The following is an 18,057-nucleotide window of genomic DNA, read 5'->3' as shown; positions in this document are numbered from 1 at the left end:
TAAAAGTTACTTCTTTCTTCACTTCGGAAACGTTTAAATGTAAATTGAGCATGGACAAGGAATAACTGAATCTTCAAACTGAGAGAAGATTATTAGTGAATGTGCTTCCACTTTTATTCATTCACTTATTCATTCAATTATTCAACAAATGTTTACTAAGCACTTGTTATGAACCAAACCATGTACTAGGCCTTAAAGGTATAAAAATAAGTGCCCCAAATCAAGCACACCACCAACACCAAAAGAACTGGTACCAGCAGTACTGTCAAAGGATCAGAGTTCACTGAGACAAAAAGGAAATTCATGTAATCAGTCATCAAAAGTCATGACCATTTGGAGGTCTCCAAGTTCAGAAGTAGAAATCTGATAAACTAATTTTGATTACCATGAGAGGGAACATATCTTTAAAGTTACCCTAAATTTTGACAAACAGGTGAAATCCTCCGTGGTTCTTTTAATCAGAAATTCATACAAATAAATCTGAGAGGGGGAAAAATAATTAATAGAGGTCAGTAAATCTTACCTTGTGTGTGGTGGCTGTAATTTTCCCTTTGTGAATGATAGGACTGCTGGTTTTGATTATAGGAATCATGCTGCTGATCATAATTTGACTGCTCATCATATGAGCCTTGATGTTGATCATAGCCTGACTGCTGGTCATAGGAATCTTGTTGACCATAGTCTGGCTGGTCATAGGAAGGTGCTCTTCCACCTTGGCTAAATAGAAATGGAGAACTTAAGAGACTTCATAGGAAGATGACATTTGCTGAAGCAAGTTGACTGAAACTGATGTTAAGGGTCCTGACCAGTTAGACATTAACCATATTTATGACTACCTTCTCATGGTAAATAGTTATCTGCAGTCTCCTGGAATTCCCTTCAAAAGACAATTCTGTTAACATTGAAGAGGTGCTATATTATGAAAAAAAAAATGTATCTTTGAAAACTGTAGTAAAGCAAAAAATTACTACAGTTTTTACTATCTCCCTGAACTTTTTTTTTTTTGAGACAGAGTTTCACTCTTGTTGCCCAGGCTGCTGGAGTGCAATGGCGTGATCTCGGCTCACTGCAACCTCCGCCTTCCAGGTTCAAGCAATTCTCCTGCCTCAGCCTCCCAAGTTGCTGGGATTACAAGGCATGCGCCACCACGCCTGGCTAATTTTGTATTTTTAGTAGAGACAGGGTTTCTCCATGTTGGTCAGGCTGGTCTCGAACTCCTGACCTCAGGTGATCTACCCGTCTTGGCCTCCCAAAGTGCTAGGATTACAGGCGTGAGCCACCGCGCTCAGTCTGTCTCCTAGAATTAAAAAAAAAGTAAAAGATGCTACAAAGTACAGGAATATGTCTGACTCTTTAATAAACATGCCACAAGAGTTGAGTCCTTTTAATAGTTACAATAAAATACTCTATATCACTTAATTTTAACAAGCGTCATCTCTTAAAATATTTTTAGATCTTTTCTCTTAGAATTATCTTTAGAACCTACAGTATAGTCTTCTCAACATCTTCAGTGATAGTACATTTTAGAAAACAGTAAAGGAACTTGCTTTGTAATGCAATTTTTTTATCTGAAAAGAAGTCTATCAGGTAATGAGACTGCTTATTCCATCAATTCAAAAGGAAAATTCTAAGTATCTTCAGAACAATATTACTGTATTAATTACATGCTCTCAGGGTGGGAATATTAAAAGGCAACATTTAATTGGATTTGAGTTCCAATAGGTTTACTTATTTAAAAAATGGGCTGGAGGGAGGACAAAAAAGATCTCATAATAGTTACATTTTATTCTTTACCAGAGGATCAGAACAATCTAATAAAAGATCAGTATGTTCCCTAACTCCCTATTGAAAGCACAACACGACCACAGTCCAAACCCTAGCATTTTAAAATGGCTGTCAAATCAAACTTAACATTTCTTTTCAGACCACATTTATAGGTCATGCTTCCAAAAATACATCATTTATAAAAGGATTCTCCTTAAATTTAAGACTAACCAATAAGGCTTGAGGAGTTAATTCTCTTAATGTAGTATGTCTTCTGAGTATTATTCCCCACATTTGTACTCTACTTTCTACTTTTCAAAACACTCTCACATCTGTAAAGGTGGTAATTTGACCTCACAAATCTTTCCTCAATGCTTTTATTTAATTTTCTTTTTTTTTTTTCTTTTTGAGATGGAGTCTCGCTCTGTCGCCCAGGCTGGAGTGCAGTGGCCAGATCTCAGCTCACTGCAAGCTCCACCTCCCGGGTTCACGCCATTCTCCTGCCTCAGCCTCCCAAGTAGCTGGGACTACAGGCGCCCGCCACCTCGCCTGGCTAGTTTTTTGTATTTTTAGTAGAGACAGGGTTTCACCGTGTTAGCCAGGATGGTCTCGATCTCCTGACCTCGTGATCCACCCATCTCAGCCTCCCAAAGTGCTGGGATTATTATTTAATTTTCACTTAGAATAAATGTCTTCATCGTAGAGAGAAAACACTAGAGACCTCAGTTTTTAGCCACGTCACTTGATAGGCCAAATAATTTCTTTACCTCTGTAAAATGGGAATAATTACTGACACTATTTTATAGTGGTATCTGAAGATCAATTACATTAGATAATGCAAAAGCATTTCACAGAATGTAAAGCACAATTTTCAAAAAGTAACTTGCTATTATTAAGTAAATAGCATAAAATTAAGTACCAGCTCTTCAAATCTGAAAGGTAACAACTTTATAAAACCTGAAATTTATCAGTAAATATTCACCTACATATATCAACAAATAAAACACATTTTAGGATATCTGATATATGTGTAAGTTTTGACCCTTTTAAAAAATATTTTTGTCCCAGAAAAGGTAATATATTCAAATGGTTCAAAAATAAAATGGAAATTTAAAAACAGATATTGAGAAGTCTCATTCTAAAGGCAGGTTTTTATTTAATCTCAGGTATAAAGCAGAGGTCCAAAATTTTCTAACATTTTTAAGGACATCAATGTATAGCTAAACAATGATTTCACAAATACATAATAAGAATCAAATGACAATGCTATTTCCACATTCTCCATAATATACAGTTTTGAAATCCACACTTCATTAAAACTTTCCTTAAAAAAAAAAAAAAAAAAAGTCTAAAGCTAGGATTTTGTTGGTTAAATCTGTTTAATATCAGTGTTATTCCCACTGCCCAAAACAATCTCAGTACTTTACTATTTCCTTACCTTCCTGATGATTCCATGTTCTGCTGCTGTCCCTGGTTATTATATGGTTGCTGGCCATATGAGCTCTGCTTTTGATTCTCATAACCACTATAGGACTGTGAATAACCTAGAGATTAGATGAGTATATCATTTAGTGAAGGCTCTGATTTTTCAATCTCTGAAACAACAAATTTAACAAACTAGTCCAACCTGACTGACTTTGTCCATAACCGGAGTAACCGCTGTAGTTCTGTCCATAAGAGGAATCAGTCGTTTGCCCATAGCCAGAATAGCTCTGAAATTTAGGTAAATACTCAAGTTTCATCACCTACTTAAGATAAAAATAACTACTTATGAAGAATACAATTTATATTTCAACCTACTTGTGATGCTTGTCCATAGCCTTGGTTGCCTTGATTTCCATAGGAAGAATAACTGCAAAAGAAAAATGTAGTACTTGAAAGAAACGTGTTAAAATTTAAAAGTTTAAATGAAGACCTTGCCTGCATTTTCAATTTTCAACTCAAATACAAGCTTCTTTGCTGAGAAATCATCAATCTGCCTGTCTCTAGAGTCTAAATTGAAAGGTGATGACCAAAGACTGTTAAAGAAATATATGAAGTCACTCCCAGATCTCCTGAATGTCAAATACCCCAAAGTTTTGTTTTGACAGTCTCGCAGAAACAAAACTTGATCAGAGCTAGAAAATTCCAAGAGAACTATGCTTGGGTGTGGGGTAATAACAACTACATAGCAAGACCTATAATAAATATCTGAAGCACAAAAATGATGACTACACAAAAAATGAATACCTTACTCAATTTAATTACATCTTGACAGATTAACTTTTTCCTACCATTTGCCTTAGTTAAATGTCTTTAACTTCCTAAAAGATGCACAGGGAGGCACTAGAAGTCCAGTTTAAAAGCCTCAATAATTAGAGGCATGTTTATCTCTAGAGTACAGTTATAGAATGAAATTATGCCGTATCCTCAGTGTTGTAGCAGGGCCTGGCACATAGCTCAATAAATATTTGTTGACTGACTAAATAAATGTACCCTCCTGGGATTTGAATTTTAATTTTATAGTATATAAGCTCTAACAGGTCAGAAACAAACTTTCTGAATCTATACTATGACTTCCTAATATCCAAAGAAAACTAAAACATTTGCAAAACTTTTTTTTTTATCATTTTAAAGGTATCAAGTGCTAACAAGATTCCTTAACTTCTGAAAATATATTTCATCAAATAAACATTCTGCTAGATACCTACTAGGAAGTTAGCACTATCTCATGAGATCAAAAAAGTCAAATCAGTTTTGTTTTTCAAGAAGCTTAAAATTTGATATCTGAGGTGCTATTCTGAATACCTCACACTGAGCTATAAAACATTTATCCTGTAAGTTGAAGTCTGTATTTCTCATAAGAGAAGCCCACTGCATATATACATTCACATAAAAATAGAACTTTATTTTTATTGTGAGCATGGCAAGCACACTAAAAAACAACGCTAAATATTTATTTTACGGTATTTAAAAAACATATGCTCTGAATAAACACATTAACATATTACACACCATCATAAAACGCTTTCTCTAAAAAACTGTTGAGTCCAATTGCTTAAATTTTATTTATTTATTTATTTGAGACAGGGTCTCGCTCTGTCACCCAGGCTGGAGTGCAGTGGCATGATCATAACTCACTGTAACAACCTTGAACTCCTGGGCTCAAGTGATCCTCCCGCCTCAGCCTCCCAAGTAGCTAGGACTACAGGTACACACCACCATGTCTGGATAATTTAAAAAATTTTTTTAGAGACAAGGTCTTGCTATATTACCAAAGCTGGTTTCTGACTCCTGGCCTCAAGCAATCCTCCCACGTTGGCCTCCCAAAGTGCTGGGACTAGAGGCATGAGCCATAGTGTCTGGCATTAAATTTCTTTAATAATTGTTTCTTCTAAGAGATTTCCTAAATAAAACATAAACTTTACAATATCAAGGAAATTTGTTTTAATCTCTAGGAGGTATATTCATTGATGCAGACAGATTTAAGAAAACGAAGAAGCCTACCGCAGTGGCACACGTCTGTAGTGGAGATTACAGTTACTTGGGAGACTGAGGCAGGAGGATTGCTTAAGTCCAGGAATTTAAGGCTGTAGTACACTATGATTTGCCTATGAATAGCCACTGCACTCCAGCCTGAGCAACACAGCAAAACTGTCTCAAAACATAAAGAAAAACAGAAAAGGAATAAATGTTTTACAGCACCTATTTACACTGACCCTCTTCACTCTGTGACAAGTTAATATTTAATTAACTTATGACATCCAGACATCAAGTCTCAAGAGAAGCTTGACAAAATTCACCTCAGTTATACCCTTTCATATTATTAAAATGTATGTATACTTTACCTTTGCTGCTCACCCCCAGACTGACCGTAACTTCCAGAATCTAGAACACATAAAAAGAATTTTAAATCTTACTTAAAATTATGCTTCCTTCAAAGGATGACTTTAGCTCATATAGAAGAAATATGGTAAGAAAACGTGAAGAATTGCAGAAAGAAAAACTAACCCAAGTTAAATACTATGAAACGAGAAATTTGTACAAATAGTATTTACTTTTTACAATAACGACATATTTGCAAACTACTATTCTACATGTGTGCTGAGGGTCACAAGAAGCCAGTGAACAAATGTAAATCAGTGAAAATCCATTCTTTAAACAGACTCAAGAGCTTAAGCAATATTATTATATATAAAAAGACATCTGTTAAAACTAATCAGGTCCAAAAAAGGGAAAGACATGCACTATGACATCCTCAGGATTACATCTACTTGTATATCCTTACCACCCCAAGATATACACCATTCCTCTGTACTGGACTGCTTTGGCTGTCAGCACCAACAAAAATATTTCCAAAGACTTGCTAAAAAAAAAAAAGCAGCTAAGTTAGTTGCTCTATTCTGATTTTACCAAGCTTTCAGGGATTCAGCCAATTGGCATAGCAAGTCAGCAATATCTGCTTGTAGCTTCAATTGAGCAATTAAAAAAACTACCAAGGGACCGGTCATGGTGGCTCACACAATCCCAGCACCATGGGAGGCTGAGGCAGGTGGATGGCTTCAGACCAGCCTGGCCAACATGGCGAAACCCCATCTCTACAAAAAATACAAAAATTAGCTGAGCATGGTGGCATGTGCCTGTAGTTCCAGGTACTTGAGAGGCTGAGGTGGATCACCTGATCCAGGGGCGGTCAAGGCTGCAGTGAGCTGTGATTGTGCCACTGCACTCCAGCCTGGATGACTGAAAGAGACTCTCAAAAAAAATTTTAAAAAGGTGGGGTGGGGTGGGGATGGTAACATATAAAAAATAAATACAGAATTTGAACTCTGAGCTGTTCTCAATACTTCAAAGTGTCGATCATATCAAAAATTAGTGAAGAGGTTCTATTTATCTATCCTTTAGGCTTTACTCAGATTCAAATGAATGACCTAAGTATGTGATGCATAAAAGCAATTTTATATGAAACACTTTTGCAACCGCAGAAAATGGCTCTAAGTTGCAAACTGTTGACCATCAGGCCCAACCTCACTCAATTTGAAAAAATCACTGCTGTCAAATTGTTCTAAAACTCACCAAAACCTAATGAAATTGGTAACTTTTTCTTTCTTCTTTTTAAGACATGAAGTCTTCCTGTCACCTATGCTGGAGTGCAGTGGCACCATCACAGCTCACTCCTGGACTTGAGCCATTCTCCTGCCTCAGCCTCCTGCATAGCTGGGACTACAAGTGTGCAGCACCACACCAAGCTATTTTTAATTTTTAGAGACAGGGTCTCAGTAACTTCCTCTTTTTAAAATTTAATTATACAATATGTCCCTGTAACAAACTTTTTCATCCAATTTATAAAAAGCTACAATATGAAAATATTGCCACCGAATATAAGTGGGTGATACCAAATTTGCCACTTTTCTGCAGTATAGCTCTCCAATTAGACCAAACAAGATTTTAACGCTTAATTTTAAGAATAGTAAATGAAGGCCAGATGTAGTGGCTCATCCCTGTAATCCCAGCATTTTGGGTGGCCAAGACAGGAGTACTGCTTGAGCCCAGGAGGTCGAGATTGCAACACTGCACTCCAGCTTTAGCGACAGAACGAGACCCTGTCTCAAAAGAAAAAAAAAAAAAAAGATTATTAAATGAAATCTTGACACAACTACTACTAGGAATATGGAGGGCATAAAACTAGCTAAAATCATTGCCAGTCCCGTGAAAAGATAGCTAGAGTTGTAGCTAACAACCAAATAAGAAAAATCACAGAAGAATACACAATCTAATTAGGACATTAAGAGATTAGATGCCTCTATGAAATGACAGGAAATCAGATTCTCCTAAATCAAAGGATCAAAAGGGCTATAGGGGGAAAACAATGAGTAAAACAAGATATTTGCGGATGCATGAAGCTTTAAACTATATCCTGAAGCATGGATGTAGGTTCTCCCAGTGACAAAGTATATAATCGTAGCATATTTTCTTTAGGTTCAGGCAAAGTTTTAGTAGGGTACAGCTCATAGGTCCTGTAACCCTATCTCAAATCTAACAGTAAGGTCCTTAATCTTAACCTAGTCATTTCAGCCCTCTGAAATTATAAATCTAACTTCTTTAGCTGGCTAGCTTAAAAACTCCAAGATGATCTAGAAATAAGCATACTGACTAGTAAATCTGATCCTTGGTATAAATTCTTGAGTGATAAAGTGTAGACGTTTTATATTCACCAGAGAAAATCAGTTTATAAATTAGGGCATTCCAAACAACTGTTGTGATTATTTGACACTTGTGCTTTTTTTTTAGACCTATGAATTATTTAAAGTGCTTTCGAATTTCCAAAAGTGTACAGTTTTGATTCTCTTTGTGTTTTTTCCTAATACTCCACTGCAGCCAGAAAAGTTATTTTATTATTCTTGGTATTTGTTCGGATTTCTGGTTTTGTTTTTCCCCCCTGGCAGGTCCCCTGTGTGCCTGAAAAGAATTATGTATTTTCTAAATTTCAAGTGAATTCTATCAGACTATAACATTATGCTCATTAGCTGTATCACTCATATTTTACTAATGTTTGGTCTAGTCTTAATAATGTTTGGTCATATTCTTACTGTTTACCTGATCTATTGTCATATAGTGTATTCATATATATATATATACACACACACACACATATTTTTTTTTGAGACAGAGTCTCGCTCTATCGCCCAGGATGGAGTGCAGTGACAGGATTTTGACTCACTGCAACGTCTGCTCCCCAGGTTCAAACAACTCTCTTGCCTCAGCCGCCTGAATGGCTGGGATTACAGGTGCCCACCACCTCACCCGGCTAGTTTTTGTATTTTTAATAGAGATGGAGTTTCACCACGTTGACCAGGCTGGTCTCAAACTCCTGACCTCACGTGAACCACCCGCCTCAGCCTCCCAAAGTGCTGGGATTATAGGTGCTAAGCCACCAAGCCTGGCCTGTTTTCTATATTATTAGGCACATAAAAGTATAGGCCTATGTTCCTGGTGAATTTCCTTTTAACATTACATCTGAACTTTATTTTGGCTAGTAACATAACTTAAAAAAAAAGAAAGAAAATCAGCTGGGTGCGGTAGCCCACATCTGTAATCCCAGCACTTTGGGAGGCCGAGGTGGGCGGATCACGAGGTCAGGAGATGAGACCATCCTGGCTAACATGGTGAAACTCTGTCTCTACTAAAAATGCAAAACAATTAGCTGGGTGTGGTGGTGGGCACCTGTAGTCCCAGCTACTCAGGAGGCTGAGGCAGGAGAATGGTGTGAACCTGGAAGGCGGAGCTTGCAGTGAGCAGGGATCACACCACTGCACTCCAGCCTGGGCAACAGAGCAAGACTCTGTCTCAAAAAAAAAAAAAAAAAATTCACCTTTTAGTTGGTGTTTACAAATTGCTTGAGCTGAGGAGTTCAAGATCAGCCTGGGCAATACAGAAAGACCCTATCTCTTCAAAAAACTTTAAAAATTAGCCAGGTAAGGCTGTGTGCACCTGTTGTCAGTCCCAGCTACTCCATTAAAAAAAAAAACCCAGAAAAAAGAAAATTCAAAGTACTTTCTCTCTAAACTCTAAGGATCATTTCATTATTTTCCAGCTTCTTAAAATATTTAATTAGTCTGTTATCAATCATACCACTGCTTCCTATTTTCTCTAGTAGATTATTGGTATTTCATAACCTGCATTTTCACATCAATGTATCTAGGTATGAATTTGTTTCATGTTTTAAACTAGTGTTCACTTCAAAATGTTCATTTACTTTGGAAATTATTGATTCTTCCTCCATTTTATCCTTCTCAACCTCTTATTAGATGTATGACAGGAGTTCTTAAATCTATTTCCCATAGTTGTTCTTTTTTTTTTTTTTTTGCAGGACAGAGTCTTGCTCTGTTGCCAAGGCTGGAGTGCTTAGCACAATCACAGCTCACTGCAGCCTCGAACTCCTGGGCTCAAGTAATCCTCCCACTTCAACCTCCCGAGTAGCTGGGATTACACACGCATACTGCCACGTTCAGCTGATCTGTTTCGTACTTTTTGTAGAGATGGGAGTTTCATCATGTTGCCCAGGCTGTTTTCAAACTCCTGAACTCAAGCGATCTACCCACCTCAGCCTCTGAAAACTACCTTCCACATCTGAAAGATAAATCACATCCATTATATCTGTAATTCTTTCTTCTACTAGGTCTGCTATCCAACTTACTCACTTTTTCTAATTCTAAACGTTTTACTTTATTCTTTTTCAAATCTATGTGGCTTGTTTTATTAACACCTTAATCTTTTTTTTTTTTTTTTTTGAGACAGTCTTGCTCTGTCACCCAGGCTGGAGTGCAGTGGCTCGATCTCGGCTCACTGCAACCTCTGCCTCCCAGCTTCAAGCGATTCTGGTGCCTTAGCCTCCCAAGGATCTGGGATTACAGGTGCCTGCCACCTCGCCTGGCTAATTTTTATATTTTTAGTAGAGACGGGGTTTTGCCATGTTGGCCTGGCTGGTCTTGAACTCCTGACCTCAGGTGACCTACCTGCCTCGGCCTTCCAAAGCGCTGGGATTACAGGCGTGAGCCACCGCGCCCGGCCAACACCTTAATCTTAGGGTTGATTCCTTCCTTTAGGTTTTTTTTTTTTTTTTTTTTAACAATTTTAAACATAAAAATATTCTCTCAGATAATGTTAGAGGCTCTAATCCTGTCATTGACTCTCATTTCGGTGAAATGTTTCCTAAAGCTCTGCAATTTACTATGAACACATCTTTTGCAAGGCTTGCTTTATCTGAAATTCCTTGTCACCTAAACTGTGAAATGTCCTCCAGAAAATGTTTTTGATTTTTTTTTTTTTGAAATGGGTTTCTCTTGTTGCCCAGGCTGGGGTGCAATGGCACAATCTCAGCTCACCGCAAGCTCCACCTCCCAGGTTCAAGCGATTCTCCTGCCTCAGCCTTCTGAGTAGCTGGGATTACAGGCATGCGCCACCCTGTCTGGCTAATTTTGTATTTTTAGTAGAGACGGGGTTTCTTCAGGGTTAGTCAGGCTGGTCTTGAACTCCCGACCTTAGGTGATCCACCCAGTTCGGCTTCCCAAAGTGCTGGGATTACAGGCGTAAGCCATCACGTCAGGCCGTTTTTCATGTTTTTAACAGAAACACCAAGAGTATTACCAGCCCAGAAACCATTTTTACATTAATTTGTCTTAAGGTTTCCTGGAGCCTAAATGTCCATGCTACCTTGTTATCTCTTATGTTGGTACTAAGGTTTTCTCCAGTTCATTCCTTCACAAAACGTGCAGTCCTTCGACTCCATAACACATTAAGTCTACAATTTGTGTTAAGAGTCTCAGTTCCCATTACCTGTCATTAATGGTCCATACGTTTTATCTCTGGTCCTTATGCAGTTACTTGAGCAATAAAACTCAGGTCTCTAAAAGAGGTGTACACCTTCCTCTCCAGTGTAACTGTCAAGTTAGCTCTTTGCCTACCATGCTGCCTCCTACTTCATTTTTGGTACTGGGGGTTTGTCCTTAGTTTTCGCATTTTTAAAAATCTTTGTAGATAGATTTTCAAGTTAATCGTGGTCTGCCATGCTGCCAGAATGAGAAGGTATCTTGACTTTGTAATTTTATGTGTGTAACTAATCTGAATTTGTAAGGTGTTAGATAATTCACATTTGTAAACAGTATCTGAATATAAGACTCTGACTTATAATTTCTACAATTTTGATTTATTGATTACTTAAGTGCTTATATTTTATTAGGTTTTTTGGAGTGGTTGAGTCAATTGGATATATTAAACTGGATATATCAAACATATGTAGTCTGGAATGTTTAAAGGACTTAACTAAAATTATTAATGGCATTAGTTGTTTTGGGGGATTTTAATAAACATGCATCAAAGAGCAAGTCAAAAGCATTATTTTTATACAAAGTCAAAGGTATTATTTTTATACACTTATTACAAAACATATAAATAGTATACCAAGCCTAAGAATATAAAGTCTAGTTTTAATTAACTGAATGTTAATTTAAAAACACACATCTAATAAGTAGTCCTTTTCACACATCGAAAAGCCAATTTCGTATTAAAAAAAAAACTCAAATTACAAAATAACAAATATCTGGTGTCTTAGTAGCTTCAAGATCAGTACTAACGATTAAGCCAGCTTATATGCTAATATGATACATGAAAAAGCCTGTATTTTACAAAGAGCAAACCACTAAAACTTTAACTTTCCACAGAAGCCATTGTTTTATATCAATGATTATGTTAAAGATCAATACAAGCTAAAAGTTTTTAATGAGCAGTGAAACAAACCATTAAAACTTGGTAAATTTCTCCACAAGGGTAGAATTTTAATTTCTGTTTAAACCATGGGTAGATTATGACACACTCTGTGAGGGTGTACTGTAAGTACTTCTAAGCAGCTTTATCAGAATTCATTCCAAATTATGTACCTAGTAAAAGATATACCAATGTCTACTTGGAATAAGAAATTATTACTTGTTTGAACAAGGATTAAGCAGAAACTGAAAGAAGTGCAGTTTATAGCCTCTTACATAAAGTAGATGGGCACCCCTCAAAAACAAACCAATATCCTGGCTCCTTAAGTATCAACATTAATCTAAGTAATGTACGGCATGCTCCTGTCCAAACGTTCCCGCTAAGCTGTAGTCTTCTCAGATCGATGCTTCATTTTGATCACACACTTCTATCCTGCAAGACTGGGTACCTGGGTTTTTTGCCTGGTTTTATAACACTAGGCAGGTTTGGCCTTACTCAAAACACAAGACTGCAAAAGGCCTGTTTCACCTCAACCATATGGTTTCAGGAAATGTTCTGTATTTCCAGCAGAAAAGAGGTATCTAACTCTCATGAGGGTTTCTAGCAAGTGGATAGATACCTGGGTCTTTGCGGCCCGTGATGCAGTCTAACAGTAGAGGACCTTGTGTGATCAGCTAGGTCTGCTAAAGCAGGAGGACATCCATGTTCTAGACTTTTTATTCTGGTTTAGCAGGATCCAAACTGGCTGCCCTGAAGAGACTAATGCCTCTCTTTCTCTTCCACACAATGGGTGGCCTCTGCCAAGTTAACTGCTTCGTGGGAGGAAAAAGATTGCCTTTCCTTCGGTCTGCATGTTTTAAGGTAAATGCCACATACACCTACAGGAACTTCTCAATAATAGACAGACAAGGCTCACTTTCAAACTCTTTCAGGAGACAAACTGGAGGGGAAGACGAATGGCAGGAAGGTGAAGAGGAAGCTGAATTACTAGGAAAACACCCCCAACTCCAGTCCGGGTGGTTACTGCAGAGTGAATAACGATAAGTACGATTTGGTGTAAGGCAACGTCCTTTGAAAGGGCTCCCAGAGCGTCAAGGCCCCCACCTGATGAATGGGTGAGTCAGGCAGGCCCAGCTCCACTTCACAGATGGGAAAACTGAGGTACGAGGCGGCGAGATGACTGGCCCGAGGCCTCGCTGAAAGATCCGAGGCGGAGCGGAGAACCAGAAGCACCGCTTCTCTTAGGCTGATGCTCTGATCTCGGCTCCCCCCGCCCCTACGATGGCGTAGACGGCCTCCGCCCCCCGACTCACACACACCCTCCCCCGGGAACGGTAAGTCTCCTCGGGTTCCAAGGACAGGGTCAAAACACAAGAGGCCCGAGGCGCTCCCGCCGTGATTTGCAGCCGGAGAGCGTTGGGAGCGTGCGTGCCTCCAGTCCAACATGGCGGCGGCAGCGGCCGCCCCCCCACCCCAAGCCTCCCTCAGGGCCGGAGGCTTCTCCTCAGGGCCCTCCGGTGGGCGGGAAGACAGCCCAACCCCGCCAGGCCCTTCTCGTCGCTGCCGCTGCTCGCTGAAGGAGTCACCTACCCGACATGACTAACGGCCGCGGCGCGAAGGCCCCACAGCCCGCCGAGAACAAGGAATACGAAAGCCAGGCGGCGCGGCGGCCGGAGCTGTACTGAGGGCGGCGCGGCGGGCTGAGGCGGACTGCGGCGCTCCGGCAGCCAATCAGCGGACAGCGGGTGGTACCACAAAGCCGCGGCAGGAGGGGTGTTTCTGCGTTGGTACTAGCCGCCGAGCCCTGAGGCCTTCTCAGGCCCCTCTATTCCCCCCTCCGCTAGCCGTACCATTATTGAGAGGGAATTGAGAAGAGAAAGTACCAATGCCAAGATCACGATCGGGGAGGAGACGGAACCTTCTCGCTCCGTCTTATTTACAATCCCATTTCTCACTTTAGTGGGTCTGATGGAATTTGCGGTTAGGAAACGAAAGAGGAGGGACCTTATAAACACAGACTATTTGGTTATGCAAAGCTTTTCTTTCCCTACAATTTCGAATGGTACGTCCTAGCTGGCGTGCTTTTGCTGCAGAGTGCTTGGGCCACCTGGGGGCGTTCGGAGTCGGCAAGCTAGGGGACAGCGAGTCGTGACCAGCTCGCGTACCTCATCGCCTCCCGGTTTGTTGTAACTGTCTCGCCGAGTAGCAAACAAGGATGCTGGAACAAAAGGGTGCCTTAAGACGAAATCGTACACAAATCTGACCCTGAGAATGTGGCGGGGCGGAGGGATCGAGCTTTTATTTTCAGCACTGTAATAATAGCTGACTCTTGTCAGGCACTTTACATCATCTCATTTAATTCTCACAGCAGACTGATGAAATATTTTCCCCATGTTGCAGATGAGAAGACAGAATTCACTTGACCTAGGTCGTACAGCTAGTAAACGGCCAAGGCGGAATGTGAAGCCTGGTAACCCGACGCCATTGCATGTGAGTTTAATCAAAATGCTGCACGGCCCAGAGGGGTGGGCCCAAGGCCGCTTGGGCTCTGTAGCAGAAAACGGGCTGGAAAAGCTCAGGGAGCCAACAAAGACTTTTTCCGGGAGGGCATGGTATCTGAGCCAAACCGTAAGTGATGTGCAGAAGTTGACCGAGTGAAGAAGTGAGCAAAGTACTTTGCAGACTAGTTGTGGAACAAGTAGTTGTTCAGAGGGAGAGTAGAAGGAGATGATGCCCGAAAAGGAGGGGGTTAAATAGCTGCGGCCTTGTCAAATGCATTAGAGTTTGCACTTTATCTTGAAGGAAATGAGAACCACTCACCAGATTTAGTAGGAGAGGAGTTATATCAGATTTGTATTTTCTGGCTGCCAAATGAAAAATGCACGGAGATGAGAGGCGCTTAAAAGCAGAGACCAATTTGGTGGCCAATGCAGTAATTTTGGTGAGAGATGATAGTGCCCTGGACTTAGGTAGTAGCTCCGGAGACAGAGGTAAGTGAAGCGATCCCAGAGATACCCCGGGGTAGACTAGACAAGAGCTGGGTTGGAGAGGGTAGTGGAGAGAGAAGAGTCTGGGGTGAACTCTGGGTTTCCGGCGTAGACATGGGGTCCCGGTGGTAGTGTCATTGACTGTGATAGAGAACAAAAAGAGGAGCAGGTTGCAATGGAGGTGAAAAGGGAAGTTCAGAATTAATGCTTTCAGGTCAGAAAAAAGACATGAGGTCATCTCTCCACCATTATACCAGCAGTGATTGTGCCCTCAACTCTAGATAAAGAGGGTCACAGAACGCTCTATATAAGTTCAAACAAGCAAGACTAAAGGAATTAAAAAGTATTTCATGACTGAAAACCATTAAACTGTTTAGCATATATATTGAGGAAGGCAGCCCAGCAGAGAAGATGGGCATGTCCAACAGAAGAGAATTGGGTTATGGAGGGGAGGGGAAGAGGTAATTCTAGAAGATCCCTAGAGGGACCTAGAGGGTTGTTCTTTTTTATTTATTTTCTTTTTTTGAGAATTTTTTCAAAGAAGGAAACACCAAAAGTGTTACTCATCGAATCCTTAAGTTTGTACCACCATTTATTCATTCATTCCTCCTTCAATTGCCATCTCTGGAGGTTTACTATGTGACAGGCTCTGGAAGGCCTTGGAGAGACAAAAATAGGAAGGAGAGCCTCTGCCTTCCAGGAACTACAGTCTCATAACAGGAACAGTGTGAACCTGTGATTTCTTTTTTTTTTTTTTTTTAACTTTTATGTTAGGTTTGGGGGTACCTGGGAAGGTTTGTTACACAGATAAACACATGTAACAGGGATTTGTTGTACATGTTACTTCATCACCCAAGTATTAAGCCCAGTACCCAATAGTTATCTTTTCTGCTCCTCGACCTCCTCTTGCCCTCCCCACTCAAGTAGACCCGAGTGTCTGTTGTTTCCTTCTTTGTGTTCATAAATTCTCATCATTTGGTTCCCACCTATAAGTGAGAATATGCAGTATTTGGTTTTCCGTTCCTGTTCGTTTGCTAAGGAGAATAGCCTCCGGTTCCATCCATGTTCCAAAAAGTTTCTTGTTGTCTTCATAGTATTTGTTTCCGTATTTGCCTTCCCCTACTAATGTACCAACCCTCACATCATTTGCCCTGAAAAAAGTCTGTAGATCATCTCAGAGGCTGCGTGTCTGCTGACCTGCTGCCACCCACACATCAGGACCTGCACTAACTCCATCTTGTCCTGCCAAACCTGTCATTTCTTTTTTGTTTGTTTGTTTTTTGTTTTTTGAGACGGAGTCTCGCTCTGTCGCCCAGGCCGGAGTGCAGTGGCCGGATCTCAACTTACTGCAAGGTCCGCCTCCCGGGTTTACGCCATTCTCCTGCCTCAGCTTCGCGAGTAGCTGGAACTACAGGCGCCCGCCACCTCGCCCGGCTAGTTTTTTGTATTTTTTAGTAGAGACGGGGTTTCACCGTGTTAGCCAGGATGGTCTTGATCTCCTGACCTCGTGATCCGCCCGCCTCGGCCTCCCAAAGTGCTGGGATTACAGGCTTGAGCCACCACGCCCGGCCCAAACCTGTGATTTCAATCAACTGCTGGATGTGCTGGGATTGGAGGATGCAGAGTGTGCTCTGAAAACACAAAAGCAGGACACCTTGCCCACACGAAGGGTGGGGGTATCAAGGAAGGCTTCCTGCAGGAGATGCCCCCTAAACTGAACTTTGAAGAAAGTACAGGAATTAGGCAGCAAGGATATACTAGGAACATCATGCTCCAGGCAGAAAGGGCTGTATTTGCAAAGATTGGTAGAGAGCAAAGATCTGGGAATTGCAAGTGGTTCAGTCTGGCTGGTCTATGGAGTTGCAGGAGTGAGGAGTTGTAATAAATGGAATGAAAGAAGTAGGCAGAAGCCACGTTCCAAAGAGCCATGTGTGCCTTACAGAGGAGTTTGAACATTAAATTTAAAACAATGGGGAACTTCTGAGGAATATAATCAAAGGACTGACATTTTCTATATCCATTATTTCTAGAATGGGCCTGTGAAACAGGTAGTGCTGCTATCCACATTTGGTCAGTTAGGACACTGCAGCTCAGGGAGGTGAAATTCTTGAGCAAGTTCACAAAGCTGATGAGAACTCATGGCCAGGCCTTTGGATAATGCTCAGTGTTCTTTTCGCAGTGTCCCTGTTCTCCCACACTTGATGCAAAGAACTCCTTCCAGGTCTGCATTGCTCTGGGGCCTCTTTCCAAGGGTCCTTCTCTACCACAGACTGACTCATAGATTGATTCCTGTGCCCTCCTGTAGTGGAGTGATTCCACTGGAATGGTTATCTGCAACAAACTTTTGCCATCACCCAGGCTTTTTTTTTTTTTTTTGAGATGGAGTCTCAACTGTTGCCCAGGTTGGAGTGCAGTGGCATGATCTTGGCTCTCCACCTCCCAGGTTCAAGCAATTCTCATGCCTCAGCCCCCCGAGTAGCTGAGATTACAGGTGTGGGGCCACCACACTCAGCTAATTTTTGTATTTTTAGTAGAGACAGGGTTTCATCATGTTGGCCAGGCTGGTCTCAAATTCCCAACCTCAGGTGATCCACCCGTCTGGACTTCCCAAAGTGCTAGGATTACAGGCGTGAGCCACTGTGCCCGGCAATCATCCAGGCATTCTTCATGCTGCAGGATCCTGCTCCCTCTACATCCTCTCTCCTGGCCTCAATCTGCATATTTAGGGAAGACAGCAGGTACATTTTACACATCAGTTTTAGCAGAATGTATCTGAGAAAGTCTTCAGGCCGGGCGCAGTGGCTCACGCCTGTAATCCCAGCACTTTGGGAGGCCGAGGTGGGCAGATCACCTGAGGTCAGGAGTTTGAGACTATCTTGACCAACATGAAGAAACCCCATCTGTACTAAAAATACAAAATTAGCCAGGCATGGTGGCACATACCTGTAATCGCAGCTACTCGGGAGGCTGAGGCAGGAGAATCGCTTGAACCTGGGAGGCAGAGGTCGAGGTGAGCTGAGATGATGCCATTGCACTCCAGCCTGGGCAACAAGAGTGAAACTCC

The 18,057-nt window shown here is 41.0% G+C and overlaps 1 protein-coding gene across 3 annotated transcripts in view; it reads right to left on the bottom strand.

Moving 5' to 3' along the window:
• TAF15 (TATA-box binding protein associated factor 15) overlaps window positions 1–13,712 on the bottom strand; it is a 38,186-nt gene extending 24,474 nt beyond the window's left edge. For 2 of the 3 annotated variants that reach the window (XM_025361443.1, XM_025361445.1), the window contains exons 1-6: window positions 13,597–13,712; window positions 5,592–5,631; window positions 3,565–3,616; window positions 3,392–3,476; window positions 3,203–3,308; window positions 524–717 (exon numbers count right to left, since the gene is read on the bottom strand). In XM_025361443.1, the coding sequence (XP_025217228.1) occupies window positions 524–717; window positions 3,203–3,308; window positions 3,392–3,476; window positions 3,565–3,616; window positions 5,592–5,631; window positions 13,597–13,603 (484 nt within the window). In that variant the 5' untranslated portion in view covers window positions 13,604–13,712. The remainder of the gene's footprint in view (window positions 1–523; window positions 718–3,202; window positions 3,309–3,391; window positions 3,477–3,564; window positions 3,617–5,591; window positions 5,632–13,596) is intronic. The other variant, XM_025361444.1, reaches the window with a different exon arrangement.
• Window positions 13,713–18,057: the final 4,345 nt, after the last annotated feature.

This window comes from Theropithecus gelada, chromosome 16, assembly GCF_003255815.1.
Source record: "Theropithecus gelada isolate Dixy chromosome 16, Tgel_1.0, whole genome shotgun sequence".
Taxonomy (NCBI): domain Eukaryota; kingdom Metazoa; phylum Chordata; class Mammalia; order Primates; family Cercopithecidae; genus Theropithecus; species Theropithecus gelada.
The sequence above is the reverse complement of the archived record's forward strand: the minus strand, read 5'-3'. Positions and strand labels throughout refer to the sequence as shown.